Source organism: Mobula hypostoma, chromosome 21, assembly GCF_963921235.1.
Source record: "Mobula hypostoma chromosome 21, sMobHyp1.1, whole genome shotgun sequence".
Taxonomy (NCBI): domain Eukaryota; kingdom Metazoa; phylum Chordata; class Chondrichthyes; order Myliobatiformes; family Myliobatidae; genus Mobula; species Mobula hypostoma.
In genome coordinates, this window is record NC_086117.1 from 63,064,116 (window position 1) to 63,081,807 (window position 17,692).

The window sequence follows — 17,692 nt, forward strand, 5'->3', positions numbered from 1 at the left end:
AAATGAAAGTAAATCCTTGAAGAGGTATGACATAGGATTGGAAAAATGTGGAATCCTTGTGAGTTAAGAAACTGCAAGTGTAAAAAGACTCTGGGAGTTGTATACAGGCTGCCGAACAGTAACAAAGATGTGGACTACAAATTATAACGGGAGATAAAAAAGGCATGTCAGAAAGGTAATGAATCCTTGTGTAGAATTCACTAAAGGTTAACTTACAATTTGGATCAGTGGTAATATTAGCATTAACTCTGGCAGAACTGGAATATAAGAGCAAGGATGTAATGCTGAGGCTTGATAAGGCATTGATCAGACTGCAGTTTGAGTATTGTGAGCAGTTTTGGGTCCCTTATTCAAGAAAAGATGCACTGGCATTGGAGAGGGTCCAGAAGAGGTTCATGAGAATGATCCCAGGAATGAAAGGGTTAACATGGAGCATTTGATAGCTCTGGGCCGGTACTTGCTGGAGTTTAGAAGAACAAGGGGGAAATCTCATTGAAAGACCTAGATAGAATGTAACTGGAGAGGATGTTTCCTATAATGGAGTCCAGGACCAGTGGGGACAGCCCCAGAATAGAGGAACATCCATTTAGAACAGATGAGGAAAAATTTCATTAGCCAGAGAGTGGAATTCGTTGCCACAGGTGGCTGTGCAGGCCAAACCTTTGCGTATATTTAAGGTGGAGGTTGATAGGTTCTTGATTAGTCAGTGTCAAAGGATATAGGGAGAAAGCAGGATAATTGGGTTGAGCGGGATAATAAACCAGCCATGATGGAATGGGTTAATCTCTTGCGGCTTCAGCTTCATGTGCCTCCATTTCAGTACCAATAAGGAGCAACTTTACCTCTGACAGTCTTCATCAATTTTAACCAGGGTGAAAATACCAGACATGGTGCCCACAATTCCCCCCACATACACTGCATGTGTGTTTGTAAAATTCACCTGCATCTTGCTCTTAGATCACACCCTCAGTTTGACTCGCTGGTCCAAACGGATGGTTTCTCAATCAACCTAGTGCAAGTCATTCATCTGGCCTTCCTTTTTGTGTTTCCTTGCCAGGTTGATAAGGAGCTCAGAGGTCAAGTGGATCTATTCTGCGAACTGACCGGCCGTTTACCTCTTCATATGGATGGGCATCAGCATGTTCATGTTTTACCAGGTAAGTACCAATAGAAACACTCACAACACGCTGGAGGAACTCAGCAGGTCGGGCAGCATCTGTGGAAATGATCAGTCAACGTTTTGGGCTGGAACCCTTCGTCAGGACTGTAGGGGGAAGGGGCAGAGGCCCTATAAAGAAGGTGGGAGGAGGGTGGGAAGGAGAAGGCTGGTAGGTTCCAGGTGAAAAACCAGTAAGGGGAAAGATAAAGGGGTGAGGGAGGGGAAGCAGGGAGGTGATAGACAGGGAAGGTGAAGAAGGAATAGGGGAAAACACAATGGATAGTAGAAGGAGGTGGAACCATGAGAGAGGTGATAGGCAGCTGGGGTGGGGGGCAGAGTGACATAGGGATAGGGGAAGGGAGGGGGAGGGAATTACCAGAAGTTGGAGAATTCTATGTTCATACCAAGGGGTTGGAGACTACCTAGACGGTATATGAGGTGTTGCTCCTCCAACCTGAGTTTAGCCTCGTCATGGCAGTAGGGGAGGCCATGTATGGACATATCTGAATGGGAGTGGGAAGCAGAGTTGAAGTGGGTGGCTACTGGGAGATCCTGTCTGTTGTGGCGGACGGAGCGGAAGTGCTCAACGAAACTGTCCCCCAATCTGCGTCGGGTTTCACCGATGTAGAGGAGGCCGCACCGGGAGCACCGGATGCAATAGATGACCCCAACAGACTCACAAGTGAAGTGTTGCCTTACTTGGAAGGACTGTTTGGGGCCCTGAATGGTGGCAAGAGAGGAGGCGTAGGGACAGGTGTAGCACTTATGCTTAACAGGGATAAGTGCCGGGTGGGAGATCCGTGGGGAGGGACGTGTGGACCATTCGGATACGTCCATACATGGTCTTCTCTACTGCCATGATGAGGCTAAACTCAGGTTGGAGGAGCAACACCTCATATACCATCTGGGTAGTCTCCAACCCCTTGGTATGAACATCGAATTCTCCAACTTCCGGTAATTCCCTCCCCCTCCCTTCCCCTATCCCTATCCCTATGTCACTCTGCCCCCTCCCCCAGCTGCCTATCACCTCCCTCATGGTTCCGCCTCCTTCTACTACCCATTGTGTTTTCCCCTTTTCCTCCTTCACCTTTCCTGCCTATCACCTCCCTGCTTCCCTTCCCCACCCCTTTATCTTTCCCCTTACTGGTTTTTCACCTGGAACCTACCAGCCTTCTCCTTCCTACCCTCCCCCCACCTTCTTTATAGGGCCTCTGCCCCTTCCCCCTACAGTCCTGACGAAGGGTTCCAGCCCGAAACGTAGACTGATCATTTCCACAGATGCTGCCCGACCTACTGAGTTCCTCCAGCGTGTTGTGGGTGTTGCTTTGACACCAGCATCTACAGAGTATTTTGTGTTTAAGTACACCCTATCCTCGTTATATGCGAGGGATATGTTCCTCGAAGTTGACTCGTAATGTAGATTGCATAATGTGAATAATTATTTAAATGGAGAAAATAGGGATGCGTTCCAGAGGGCTTCCTAAATATGTTTTATCTGTAATTTATTCACACTTTCATACCAATACGACACAAAAGCAGTACTACAAGACAACATTTGTATTATATTTAATCACTTTAAGGTAATATTCAATTAATAAATCATAGAAAGTTAACATCCTCTGGTGTACAGTACTCACCAACAGAGGCAGGTGTGTTCGCTCCGGGAGATGAGTGGTTGTTGTGGTGTTGGGCAGCTTTACACGGATAAGGTGGATGGTTCTGGTCGTCAGGATAACATCAAGCACAGCAAGGGGTGAAGGAAGACTCACAGAACGCTTAGAACTGCCAACAGCAGGAGATGACACCGATTTGAATAAAGTGGTGAGGGTTATTTGCTTGGCAGCATTTTGTTTTTTAGCATAAATTTGCTTGTGGGGAAGAAGGGTTGACGGCAGGGAATGACTGAAATGCTGACTCCATTCTAAACTTGGGTCCATGTCCATCGCCATTTGTGCCAAGTGTTCCGACTTCCACCATTCCCTCACCGTTGGTAAACTACCAGGATTTTCAAAATCGTCTGTTGCTTGCAGCATCTGAGAGATAGTTCGCCGTAAAAAAAAAATATGTACGCCTTGAATGTGGATCACACCTTGGTCGAGTGGTTAAATCAGCGATGTTGTGATAGGTGGCAGGAAATGCACTGTTATGTTAGGATGAATGCTGTCCAAGTGTTTAGGATGGGCTGGCGCATTGTTAAGCAACAAAAGAACTTTAAAGGCAAGGTTCTGTTCCCGGCAGTAGCGTCCCAGAGCTGTGTTACCTTCAGCTGATGCCGCGCTGTTTATAATTTCCAACTTTTTTTCAAGTGTTAAAGTGGTTCTCTGCCGTTCGGCTGATGGCCCAGGACATGACATCGGATGCTTAGGAAGCATAGTTAAATATTTCGAGCACAAAATCACTGCACCGTAGGTAAAACCAACAAAAGTTTAAGATCGCGCATCCACACCTTGCAAAAACCAATGCGAGAATGGCGAGAGTGAAATTGTGAGGCGCGCACACCTGACTTGTATTGGCGGGAAAGCGGTGCTTTTCATCCCAACAGTGAGACTGTGAAGCGTGCACACGTGACTTGTATTGGCGGGAAGGCAGTGCTCCTCGCATAACTGTGAATTTTGGACGCATATAACGAGACGTTGGTAGAAATAGGTTCCTCGCATAACTGTGAATCCGTATAGTCTGAAGACGCATATAACGACGATAGGGTGTACCAATAGAACTTGCACAGAACAGCACAGCACAGCACAGGGGCAGTCCCTTCAGCCCAGAATGTTGTCTCGAACCAAATATATTAGTAATCAAATGGTCAACTAAATATGTCTACACAATCAACTCCCCCATGGACCGTCCCCAGTCTGGTGACCAAAGGAGGAGGTTTGGCCAGGAGGGGCTTGCAACCCCATCCTGTGAAAACCCAGCGCTACAGACACACCAAAAGAAACTCCAAAGACCTCATCCCTGGGAGAGGAGGGATGTTTGAAGATGGAATACACCTGGGAACAACTTGAAAGACTGGCCCAGAACAGAGAACTCTGGTGAGTTGCTGTTAGTGGTCTATGTCCCAGTAGGGGTGAGGGACTTAAGAAAATGCCTACACAATGTCCATATCCCTCCATTTTCTCACATATGTGGATAGTGTGGAGGACTGTCAGAGGCTACAGTGCAACATCAATAGGATGCAGAACTGGGCTGAGAAGTGGCAGATGGACTTCAACCCGGATAAGTGTGGTGGATCATTTCGGTAGGTCAAATTTGAAGACAGAGTATAATATTATTGGTAAGACTCTTGGCAGTGTGGAGGAACAGTGAGATCTTGGGGTCCATGTCAATAGGACACTCAAAGTTGCTGTGCAGGTTGACAGTGTTGTTAAGAAGTCGTATGGTGTGTTGGCATTCATCAACTGTGGGATTGAGTTCAAGAGCCATGAGGTAATTTTACAGCTATATAAGACTTCAGTGACTTTTGTGTTCAGTTCTGGTCACCTCACTACAGGAAGGTTGTGGATACTATAGAGAGAGTGCAGAGGAGATTTACAATGATGTTGCCTGGAGTGGAGAGTGTGCCTTTTCTCCTTGGAGCGATGGAGGATGAGAGGTGACATGATAGAGGTGTATAAGATGATGAGAGGCATTGATCATGTGGATAGTCAGAGGCTTTTTCCCCAGGGCTGAAATGGCTAACACGAGGGGGCATACTTTTAAGGTGCTTGGAAGTAGGTACAGAGGGGATGTCAGGGTAAGTTTTTCACACAGAGTGGTAGATACGCGGAGAGCACTGCCAGCAAAGGTGGTAGAGGCGAATACAATAGGGTCTTTTAAGAGACTCTTAGATAGGTACATGGAGCTCAGAAAAATAAAGGGCAATGTGGTAGGGAAATTCTAGAGAAAATTTACATGGTCAGCACAACATTGTGGGCCGAAGGGCCTGTAATATGCTGTAGGTTTCTATGTTTCTATTCATGTGCCTATCTATGAGCATGACCTGTTTTATTCTAGAACAGATTTAACGCAATGTAAGGAATACAGTCATTCCTCTCCCAAGGCTTCATGCTGCCATTAACAAGGAGAAGACATCTGTTTTGCTCGCTGCTCTGGGACATTTACTCTGCTCTCTGCAGTGCTGAGGCTGTGGATCTGCTCCGGGCTTCATGCCTGTGAGCTGCACGACATTTTGCTGTGCTGGTGCTGAACTGAGTTTGCAGCTACTCTGGGCTTTGTCTCTGGACTCACTTTTACTCTGAGTGCTGTCGCTTGCTTTTATTGTTTGCATAAGATGTGGCAGTCTGGGGGAATGCCCCTCTCCCGCATAGTCACATCTGCCAGAAGTGCATATGGTTGGGCGATCTGGAAGACCATGTAAGGAATCTGGAGCAGCAGCTGGGTGACCTTCGACTCATAAGGGAGAATGAGGCAGTCATAGATGAGAGCTACAGGGAGGTAGTCACACCTAGGCTGTCGGAAGCAGGTCGTTGGGTGACAGTCAGGGGGGGAAAGCGAAGGTGAGCAGACAGGTAGTGTAGAGCACCCTTGTAGCCGTTCCCCTGAATAATAAGTTCACCATCCTGGATACTGTTGGCCGGGATGACCGACCAGGTGTGAGCCATGGTGGTAGGGCCTCCGGCACTGAGTCTGACCCGGTGGTGCATAAGCGTGGAATGGAGAAGAGGAGAGCTGTTGTCATTGGAGACTGTAGTCAGGGGAGCAGACAGGAGATTTTGTGGACGTGAGAAGGACACCCGCATGGTTTGTTGCCTCCTGGGTGCCAGGGTCCGGGATGTCTCTGACCGGGTGCACGACATCCTGGTACGAGAGGGAAAGCAACCAGAAGTCGTGACACATGTTGGGACCAACGACGTAGGCAGGAAGAGGGATGAGGTCCTGCAGTGTGAGTTTCGGGAACTAGGCAGAAGGCTGAAGAACAGGACCTCAAGGGTGGCGTTCTCAGGATTGCTGCCAGTGCTACGTGACAGTGATGGTAAGAATTGGAGGAGATGGCAGTTGAATGCGTGGCTGAGGAGTTGGTGCAGGGAGCAGGGTTTTAAATTTTTGGATCATTGGGATCTCTTCTGGAGAAGGTGGGACCAGTACAGATTGGATGGGTTGCACCTGAACTCGAGGGGGGAACCATATCCTTGCAGGTAGGTTTGCTAGCATGGTTCGGGAGGGTTTAAACTAATTTGCAAGGGGGATGGGACCCAGAGCGATAGAGCAGTGAAAGAAGTGCATGTAGTAAAGCCAGATCTAACATATAGAGAGGCTTTGAGGAAAGAGAAGCAGAATAAATGGAGTAAAGACAGTAAGGTAGAAGGGCTGAAATGTGTGTACCTCAATGCAGGAAGCATCAGGAACAAACTGAGAGCTTGGATACATACATGGAATTATGATGTAGTGGCCATTACAGAGACTTGGTTGGCACCAGGGCAGGAATGGATTCTCAATATTCCTGGATTTCAGTGCTTTAAAAGGGATAGAGAGGGCAGAAAAAGGGGAGGAGGGGTGGCATTACTGGTCAGGGATACTATTACAGCTACAGAAAGGGTGGGTAATGTAGCAGGATCCTCTTTTGAGTCAGTATGGGTGGAAGTCAGGAACAGGAAGGGAGCAGTTACTCTATTGGGGGTATTCTATAGGCCCCCTGGAAGCAGCAGAGATACAGAGGAGCAGATTGGGAGGCAGATTTTGGAAAGGTGCAAAAATAACAGGGTTGTTATCATGGGTGACTTTAACTTCCCTGATATTGATTGGCACCTGATTAGTTCCAAGGGTTTAGATGGGGCAGAGTTTGTTAAGTATGTCCAGGACGGACTCCTGTCACAGTATGTGGACAGGCCGACTAGGGGCAATGCCATACTAGATCTAGTACTAGGTAATGAACCGGGTCAGGTCACAGATCATTCAGTGGGTGAGCATCTGGGGGACAGTGACCACCGCTCCCTGGCCTTTAGCATTATCATGGAAAAGGATAGAATCACAGAGGACAGGAAAATTTTTAATTGGGGAAGGGCAAATTATGAGGCTATAAGGCTAGAACTTGCGGGTGTGAATTGGGATGATGTTTTTGCAGGGAAATATACTATGGACATGTGGTTGATGTTTAGAGATCTCTTGCAGAATGTTAGGGATAACTTTGTCCCGGTGAGGAAGATAAGGAATGGTAGTGTGAAGGAACCATGGGTGACAAGTGAGGTGGAAAATCTAGTCAGGTGGAAAAAGGCAGCATACATGAGGTTTAGGAAGCAAGGATCAGATGGGTCTATTGAGGAATATAGGGAAGCAAGAAAGGAGCTTAAGAAGGGACTGAGAAGAGCAAGAAGGGGGCATGAGAAGGCCTTGGCGAGTAGGGTAAAGGAAAACCCCAAGGCATTCTTCAATTATGTGAAGAAAAAAAGGATGACAGGAGTGAAGGTAGGACCGATTAGAGATAAAGGTGGGAAGATGTGCCTGGAGGCTGTGGAAGTGAGCAGGTCCTCAATGAATACTTCTCTTCGGTATTCACCAATGAAAGGGAACTTGATGATGGTGAGGACAATATGAGTGAGGTTGATGTTCTGGAGCATGTTGACATTAAGGGAGAGGAGGTGTTGGAGTTGTTAAAATACATTAGGACGGATAGGTCCCCAGGGCCTGATGGAATATTCCCCAGGCTGCTCCACGAGGCAAGGGAAGATATTGCTGAGCCTCTGGCTAGGATCTTTATGTCCTCGTTGTCCACGGGAATGGTACCGGAGGATTGGAGGGAGGCAAATGTTGTCCCCTTGTTCAAAAAAGGTAGTAGGGATAGTCCGGGTAATTATAGACCAGTGAGCCTTACGTCTGTGGTGGGAAAGCTGTTGGAAAAGATTCTTAGAGATAGGATCTCTGGACATTTAGAGAATCATAGTCTGATCAGGGACAGTCAGCATGGCTTTGTGAAGGTCAGATCATGTCTAATAAGTCTGATAGAGTTCTTTGAGGAGGTGACCAGGCATATAGATGAGGGTAGTGCAGTGTATGTGGTCTACATGGATTTTAGTAAGGCATTTGACAAGGGTCCACATGGTAGGCTTATTCAGAAAGTCAGAAGGCATGGGATCCAGGGAAGTTTGGCCAGGTGGATTCAGAGTTGGCTTGCCTGCAGATAGCAGAGGGTCGTGGTGGAGGGAGTACATTCAGATTAGAGGATTGTGACTAGTGGTGTCCCACAAGGATCTGTTCTGGGACCTCTACCTTTCGTGATTTTTATTAATGACCTGGATGTGGGGGTAGAAGGGTGGGTTGGCAAGTTTGCAGACGACACAAAGGTTGGTGGTGTTGTGGATAGTGTAGAGGATTGTCGAAGATTGCAGAGAGACATTGATAGGATGCAGAAGTGGGCTGAGAAGTGGCAGATGGAATTCAACTGGGAGAAGTGTGAGGTGGTACACTTTGGAAGGACAAACTCCAAGGCAGAGTACAAAGTAAATGGCAGGATACTTGGTAGTGTGGAGGAGCAGAGGGATCTGGGGGTACATGTCCGCAGATCCCTGAAAGTTGCCTCACAGGTGGATAGGGTAGTTAGGAAAGCTTATGGGGTGTTAGCTTTCATAAGTCGAGGGATAGAGTTTAAGAGTCGCGATGTAATAATGCAGCTCTATAAAACTCTGGTTAGGCCACACTTGGAGCACTGTGTCCAGTTCTGGTCACCTCACTATAGGAAGGATGTGGAAGCATTGGAAAGAGTACAGAGGAGATTTACCAGGATGCTGCCTGGTTTAGAGAGTATGCATTATGATCAGAGATTAAGGGAGCTAGGGCTTTACTCTTTGGAGAGGAGGAGGATGAGAGGAGACATGATAGAGGTGTATAAAATAATAAGAGGAATAGATAGAGTGGACAGCCAGTGCCGCCTCCTCAGAGCACCACTGCTGAATACAAGAGGACATGGCTTTAAGGTAAGGGGTGGGGAGTTCAAGGGGGATATTAGAGGAAGGTTTTTTTACTCAGAGCGTGGTTGGTGTGTGGAATGCACTGCCTGAGTCAGTGGTAGAGGCAGATACAGTAGTGAAATTTAAGAGACTACTAGATAGATATATGGAGGAATTTAAGGTGGGGGCTTATATGGGAGGCAGGGTTTGAGGGTCAGCACAACATTGTGGGCCAAAGGGCCAGTACTGTGCTGTGCTATTTTATGTTCTATAATTTTTGTGTTTTTTTTTCCTTCTCTCTCTTTGTTGGGTGTTTATGGGCCCAGCAGAGATTGCACTTTCTGAGGGAGCTTAAACAATCATCACTCCCCACTAACATCTTAACTACATTCTACAGAGGCGTGGTTGAGAGTGTGCTGACATTTTGCATCACAACCTGGTAGTCCAGCTGCAGTGCTGTCGACAAAAAAGCCTTGCAGAGGGTGGTTAGGGGAGCAGAGAAGGTTATTGGGGTCTCCCTACATTCTGTCCAAGACCTCTTTCAGAGTCAATGCCTCCAGAAGACACTCCATCATTAAAGACCCCTCACACCCTCTCCATGAACTGTTTGTTCTTCTGCCATCAGGCAAATGTTACAAGAGCATCAAAACTAAAACCACAAGGGTACTAAACAGCTTCCTCCCACAGGCAGTCAGACTGCTAAATAGCTGCTCTACCTGACTCTGCTTTGGACACTTTTAACTTGCACTGGACACTTACAACTTGATTTTAACTGACATGTGGCTGTTGTGTTTTACTATTTATTGTTATGTTTATTATTTAGTGTTGCATTTGTTATGTTATGATTGCACTGCTCCTGGGAAATGCTGTCTCGTTCTGCCCTGCAGAGCTGATGTACGGTTAGAATGATAAAGTTTTTTGAATCTTGAATCTTGAATCTTCTCTTTGTTTTTGTGGCTGTCTGTAAGGAGCACAAGGTTATATAATGTATACATTATTTGATAATAAATGGGCTTTGAACTTTGAATATCCTGAATCGTCAAGTTCCACATTGGCTTCACATGCAGTGTGGGGCAAGGAGGAGAGGGCCACAATGTAAAGAGTTAAATGGCTCCATATCCTACACATTTGCTGAAAGTGGCCACACAGCTTGACGTGTGGCATTGTTGCCGCCTTTGGGGGGGCCATTGACCGTAAGAGTAATGAAATCAATACAGGAGCAGACGATGGACCGAAGTGGAAATTAACAAAGCTCCCAAACATGTAGAACTAACCACGGATAATACAAAATAAAAAAAAACTGGAAAAAAAAAGAAAAAAAAACAAAACAAAAAAAGCCCATCCCCAAAGAAAAACAAAATAGATCAACTAAACTAAAAGACTTGGGCAAAACTAACAACTTAAAAATGGAAAAGAAGAAAACCTTAGTGTCGACGACTCCATTCCCCTCCAACAACAGTACAGGGAGATAAAACAAGTTTGGAAATGATCAAATTACATCATATGAAAATGCTGAATGAATGGCCTCCAAGTTTTTTCAAACTTAATTGAAGGGTCATAAACTGCACTCCTAATTTTCTCCAAATTCAAACACACCATAGTTTGTGAAAACCAATGAAATACAGTAGGAGGGTTGATCTCTTTCCAATTCAACAAAATGGACCATCTAGCTATTAAAGTAAGAAATGCAATCATCCTTCGTGATGAAGAGGTTAAATTATTTAAGTCTATCGTTGGTAGTCCAAAGATAGCAGTAATTGGATGAGATTGTAAGTCTATATTTAGGACCGTTGAAATAATATCGAAAATATCTTCCCAATATTTCTCCAACAAGGGACATGACCAGAACATGTGGGTTAAAGAAGCTATCTCGGAATGACATCTGTCACATATTGGATTAATATAAGAGTAATAACGAGATAGTTTATCTTTGGATATATGAGCCCTGTGCACTACTTTAAACTGTATCAACCTGTGCTTAGCACATACAGAGGATGAATTCACCAACTGAAGAATTTTTTCCCATTCTTCAGTCGGTATATTAATCTCAAGTTCTCTTTCCCAGTCAGCTTTGATTTTATTAGAAGCATCAGGACATAGATTCATAATTATATTATATATAATTGCTACTACACTTTTCTGAGAGAGATTTAAATCTAAGATTTTTTCCAAAGTGTCCATTGGATATGGATGTGGAAAATTAGGAGAGACAGTAATTAAAAAGTTTCTAATCTGTAGATATCTAAAAAAGTGAGATCTGGGTAAGTTATATTTATTAGAGAGTTGATCAAAAGACATAAAACAGTTATCCAAGAATAAATCGCGAAAAGATATTATACCTTTGGTTTTCCAATCAAAGTAAGCTTGATCCATCGTAGAAGGTTGAAAAAGAAAATTTGATATAATAGGACTTGCTAGAATAAATTGATTAAACCCAAAAAATCTTCGGAATTGAAACCATATACGTAAAGTATGCTTAACTATTGGGTTGTTCATTTGTTTATATGATTTAAAAGAAGTAAAAGGAAGTAAAGTTCCTAAAACCGAACCCAAAGAGAACCCTTGTAATGAATTAGATTCAAGATTTACCCAATGAGGGTTTAAAGATGCATCCAAATCTTGTAACCAAAATTTTAAATATCGAATATTAATTGCCCAGTAATAGAATCTAAAATTCGGGCGGGCGAGCCCCCCCTCCTTTTTAGATTTCTGTAGATACCTTTTACCTAACCTAGGATTTTTATTCTGCCAAATATAAGAGGAAATTTTTGAATCTACGTTATCAAAAAAAAATTTTGGGATAAAAATTGGAACCGATTGGAATATATACAAAAATTTAGGCAAAATGATCATCTTAATAGCATTAATCTGACCAATCAAAGGCAAAGAGATTGGAGACCATTTGGTAAATAAAAGTTTAATCTGATCAATTAAAGGTAAAAAATTAGCTTTAAATAAATCTTTATACTTTTTCATAATTGTTATCCCTAAATATATAAATGAATCAGTAACCAATTTAAATGGTAAACGTCCATAAATAGGTACATGCTTATTTAAAGGGAATAATTCACTCTTACTAAGATTCAATTTGTAACCAGAGAAGTTATTAAATTGAGCTAACAGATCTAGGATAGCAGGAATTGACTTCTCTGGGTTAGAGATGTATAACAACAAATCATCTGCATATAATGATAATTTATGTATTTCGTTTCCACGGGTAATACCAACAATATTTGGCGAGTCACGAATAGCAATTGCTACAGGTTCAAGAGCAGTATTAAATAGTAAAGGACTAAGAGGGCAACCTTGCCTAGTACCACGAAAAAGAGGAAAAAAAGATCTATAATTATTTGTACAAACCGAGGCTACCGGGGAGTAATATAACAATTTAATCCAAGATATAAATGTCAAATTAAAATTAAATTTCTCAAGAACATTAAATAAATAAGGCCATTCAACTCTGTCAAAGGCTTTCTCGGCATCTAATGAGATAATACATTCCGGGGTAGTAAATGAGGGGGTGTAAACAATATTCATTAACCTCCTAATATTAAAGGATGAATAGCGATTTTTAATAAATCCGGTTTGATCCATAGATATAATTTGAGGTAACACCTTCTCCAGTCTAGTTGCTAGAATTTTTGAAAAAATTTTAGAGTCTACATTCAGAAGAGATATCGGTCTGTATGATGCACAATCAGTAAGATCTTTATTCTTTTTAAGAATTAAGGAAATAGAGGCTTCATAAAATTGTGGTAATTTACCTAAATTGATTGCTTCCTTGAATATTCTAGACAACTTAGAAGAAAGAATGGAGGAAAAAAAATTTTTAAATTCTACTGTAAACCCATCCGGACCGGGTGCTTTACCAGAATTCAATGATGAGATTGCAGTTATTATTTCTTCCTCTGAAATGGAAGTTTCTAATGATAGGCAATCTTCGGGTGATAGTTTCGGAAAACTCAATTTACTTAAAAAATCATGCATGAAATTAGAATCACGAGGAAAATCAGAGTGATATAAAGAGGTATAAAATTCTTGAAAGGTTTGGTTTATCCCAACATGATCAACTGTGAAAGTATCATCCTGTTTACAAATCTTAGTAATTTGACGTTTAGCAGAATCAAATTTCAATTGGTTAGCCAGTAATTTACCCGATTTATCGCTATGAATATAAAAGTCACTTCTAGTTCTCATTAATTGATTTTCGATCGAGGATGTTAATAATAAGCTATGTTCCAATTGGAGTTCAACTCTGTGTTTGTACAGCTCCTTACTGGGAGAAATAGCATATTTTTTATCGACTTCTTTAATTTTATCAACCAACAGAAGTATTTCATTGTTAATGCGTCTTTTCAAACCAGCCGAATAGGAAATAATTTGACCACAGATATTGGCTTTAAAGGCGTCCCAAACAGTTCCGTTGGAAACTTCTTCTGTAGTATTAGTTGAAAAGAAGAAATCAATCTGCTCCTTTACAAATTTGACAAAGTCCTGATCTTGAAGCAAAATAGGGTTAAATCGCCATTGTCTGCTAGTACAAAAGGTATCCATTAGCTTGATGGAAAGTTTCATTGGAGCATGATCTGAAATGGCAATAATGTCATAATTACAATCAACTACATATGGAATCAAACGAGAGTCAATCAGAAAATAATCAATACGGGAAAAAGAACGATGTACATGTGAAAAAAAGGAGAAATCTCCAAATTTCTGAAATCCCAGAATCCAACATAAAAGAGTTAATAATAGTAGTCGACTTATTCGGTAAAGCCGGACTACCTAAGGATCTGTCCAGCATGGGATTCAAACATAAATTAAAATCACCGCCCATTATCAACATATACTCGTTTAAATTAGGAAAGGAAGTGAGTAAGTGTTTAAAGAATTCAGGATAATCCACATTCGGAGCGTAAACATTAACCATAGCAACCTTTTTATTAAAAAGTACCCCAGTAATTAACAGAAATCTGCCATTAGGATCTGAAATAATATCTTGATGAATAAATGTAATTGAGGGATCAATAAAAATTGAAACACCTTTAATTTTGGCTTGAGCATTTGAATGGTATTGTTCTTCTTTCCAAAACTTAAAGAAGCGTTGATTGTCCTCTTTCCTTACATGAGTCTCTTGTGCAAAAATAATATGAGCATTCAGTCTTTGGAACACTTTGAAAATCTTTTTCCGTTTTATTGGATGGTTTAAACCATTTGTATTCCAAGAGACAAAATTAATAGTATGAGCCATAACTAAAAATTAACCCTTTGGTAAGTAAGGGGTTAACCATAATGTGAGCTCATGAAATCGGAAGAGGAATACATGATTAGAGAGGAACCGGAAATCTCGACACTGCGGACATCTTTGTAGTTCTGAATCAGCCCAATAGAAAAAATTAGAAAAGAAAAAGACATCCCCCTCCCCCAACCCCAAGTAGAACCCCGAACTAAGCCAGAGAAGGCTGAAGAAAGCACTAATACTAACTTTAACCCCATTTCTGCAGGGGGCAACTCCAAAAATATATGTTAAATAAGTGACCTCCCGAAGACTAATATATGTGAAAAATAAACAGTATTGTAAATTAGTCTACATAGTAAAAATTACTAAAATATATGAAATTAAAAAAACAGTATCAGTACATATAATTAGTTAATTATAAGCGAGTAAATAAAAAATCACTTCCAAAATAAGAAAAATGGATTATGGGAAGAAGAAGCATAACAGCATGGCGTCCCAAAAAAAAAGGAGATTATAGAAAAAGAAAGACAAGACGCCGTTTTAATTATGCGAAAATCAAAAATAGGAAACATATAACTACAAATGACCGTCGGATCGGATCATTAGTAATAACGAAAAAGGATAAGTTAAAACAAAAGGTTAACTAAGGGAAAATGATGTTATTCACAGGAGATAAATATTCTATATAAGTTATAGAATAATCACTATAGTAATAAACAAAGAACAAAAATCTTAGACTTATAAAAAACCTTCATCGCACGGTAGTAGAAGGTTTATTTTGAAGAAAAACACCAGAGAGAAAAAAAATTGGTGCTGGAAGCACCAGAAACAAATTAAGAGAGGGTGTCTGTATCAGATGGGAAGTTATCATCCAAAAAGCTTCGAGCGGCAGTTGTAGAATGGAAGACACGACGATTTCCATCGGGAAGAGAGATTCTGAGTCGTGCAGGGTACCAGTAGTGCCGGTTTGAGATTTTTTTGATAGCATTTCGACATTAAAGGTTTAAAAGACAGTCGTTCCTTCATCACTTCAGGACTGTAGTCTTGAACTATCCTGAAGGAATGCTGACGATACTTGATCATCCCTTGTCGACGAGCGATCTGGAGAAGTTGTTCTTTAACATTAACATAATGGAAACGAAGAATAACTGGTCTGGGTTTGGAAACAGCCGCTGCCGACTTTACCCACGGTATACGATGGGCGCGGTCGAGTAATGGAGGATCGTTGGGAAAAACTGAACCGAACGAATCCTTTAAAAGTTGAGCAAAGAATATTACAGGATCTCCAACCTCAACGTCCTCGGGTAAGCCAATTAAATGTAAATTTTGTCTTCTCGATCGATTCTCAAGATCAATAACTTTGGATTTAAGTTGTTGGAGCTGTTTAGTAGTCGAAGCTAGATTCTTCTCTAAGATCTCAACTTTGGTATCCGTCTTCTGAGATTTAGTATCCAGCTCAGAAATTTTTGCATCGTGTTTTTGAACATCAGAATTCAGGGATTTCAAAGAATCCGTGATTGATTTTAAATCTTCATTGAGGCTTTGACGATGTTGTTCAAATTGAGCAGTTAAACTTTCAGATAATTTTATCTGATGCTGCCCAAACATTTCCTCCAAACACTTCATCATAACTTCGTAAGTTAATTCCGTTTGTTTAGAGTCACCTTTCTTCTTTCCTCCGTTCCCATCAGCGTCTTTCCCATCTTTGGTTTTAGATCTCGTACTCATTTCTTTAAGCTCAAAAGATGCAGTTGACAAAAGGAAATCAATTAATCAGTAAGTCAGAGAGATAAAGTAAGACTTCTGGTGTACTTAAAGTTGATTAAATCAAGGAGATCATAGGTTAAAAAGAATAACGGGAATGGAGCGAAGCCAGAGAGACGACCTCACTCCATGAGCGCTCCCTGCAGAATCATGAAATTTGTTGTTTTGCGGCAGCAGTACAGTGCAAGATATCAAAATGACCATCCAGGCCATGCTCTCTTCTCTCTACTAGCATCATGCAGGAGGTAGAGAAGCTTTGGGTCCCACATCACGAGGTTGAGGAACAGTTACTACTCTACCAAGTCGTCAAGTCGTCACTTTTTAATTATCATTTCAACCATAACTGCTGGTATAGAACATAGTAAAAATGAGAGAATGTTTTCCAGGACCATAGTGCTACATGAAACAATACAAAAACTACACTGAACTATGTAAGAAAAAAAATACACAAAAAACTCACTAGACTACAGACTTATCCAGGACTGCATAAAGTGCACAAAACAGTGCAGGCACTACAATAAATAATAAACAAGACAGTAGTCACAGAGTGGGTATAGTAGGCTGGTGTCAAGCCAGGCTGTAGGTATTGAAGAGTCTAATGGCTTGTGGGAAGAACTTGTTACATAGTCTGGTTGTGAGAGCCCAAATGCTTCAGTGCCTTTTTCCAGATGGCAGGAGGGAGAAGAGTTTGTATGAGGGGTACATGGGGTCCTTCATAATGCTGTTTGCTTTACGGATGCAGCGTGTGGTGTAAATGTCTGTGATGGCGGGAAGAGAGACCCCGATGATCTTCTCAGATGACCTCACTATCCCCTGCAGGGTCTTGCGATCCGAGATGGTGTAATTTCCGAACCAGGCAGTGATGCAGCTGCTCAGAATGCTCTCAATACAACCTCTGTAGAATGTGGTGAGGATGGGTGGTGGGAGGTGGACTTTTCTAAGCCTTCGCAGAAATTAGACACTGCTGGGCTTTCTTTGCTATGGAACTGGTGTTGAGGGACCAGGTGAGATTCTCTGCCAGGTGAACACCAAGAAATTTGGTGCTCTTAACGATCTCTACGGAGGAGTCGTCAATGTTCAGCGGAGAGTGGTCGCTCACCACCATCATGCTTCTGGTCTGCTGTGGATAATTTCACTCACCAACTCTGAACTGGTTTCACACACTACAGACTCACTTTCAACAACACTTTACAACTCATGTTCTCAGTAATGTTTATTAATAATTACTTCCACAATTTGTTGCCTTTTGCACGTTACTTGTCAGTGTTGGTTTCTGTATGGGTTTTTTTCATGAATTCTATAGTATTTCTTAGTTCCTGCAAAGGCCTGCAAGAAAATGAATATCAGTAGTATATGGTGACACATACATACATTGATTATATATTCTACTTTGACTTTAACCTTCTGGAAATCCAAATAAACAACATCCACCGGCTTTGACTTCCTGCCTGTAATTTCTTTGAACATTTAGAGACATTCTTTAAACATTTAAAGAGTGATTGTAGACGGGTCATATTCTGCATGGAGGTCGGTCACCAGTGGTGTGCCTTATGGATCTAGGACCCTTACTCTTCGTGATTTTTATAAATGACCTGGATGGAGAAGTGGAGGGATGGGTTAGTAAATTTGCTGATGACACAAAGGTTGAGGGTG

At 42.1% G+C, this 17,692-nt stretch overlaps 1 protein-coding gene across 2 annotated transcripts in view; it reads left to right on the plus strand.

The window, feature by feature from the left end:
- Positions 1 to 17,692, plus strand: part of ydjc (YdjC chitooligosaccharide deacetylase homolog) — a 100,819-nt gene that overhangs the window by 65,679 nt on the left and 17,448 nt on the right. For both annotated transcript variants that reach the window (XM_063074144.1, XM_063074143.1), the window contains exon 4: positions 1,058 to 1,157. In XM_063074144.1, the coding sequence (XP_062930214.1) occupies positions 1,058 to 1,157 (100 nt within the window). The remainder of the gene's footprint in view (positions 1 to 1,057; positions 1,158 to 17,692) is intronic.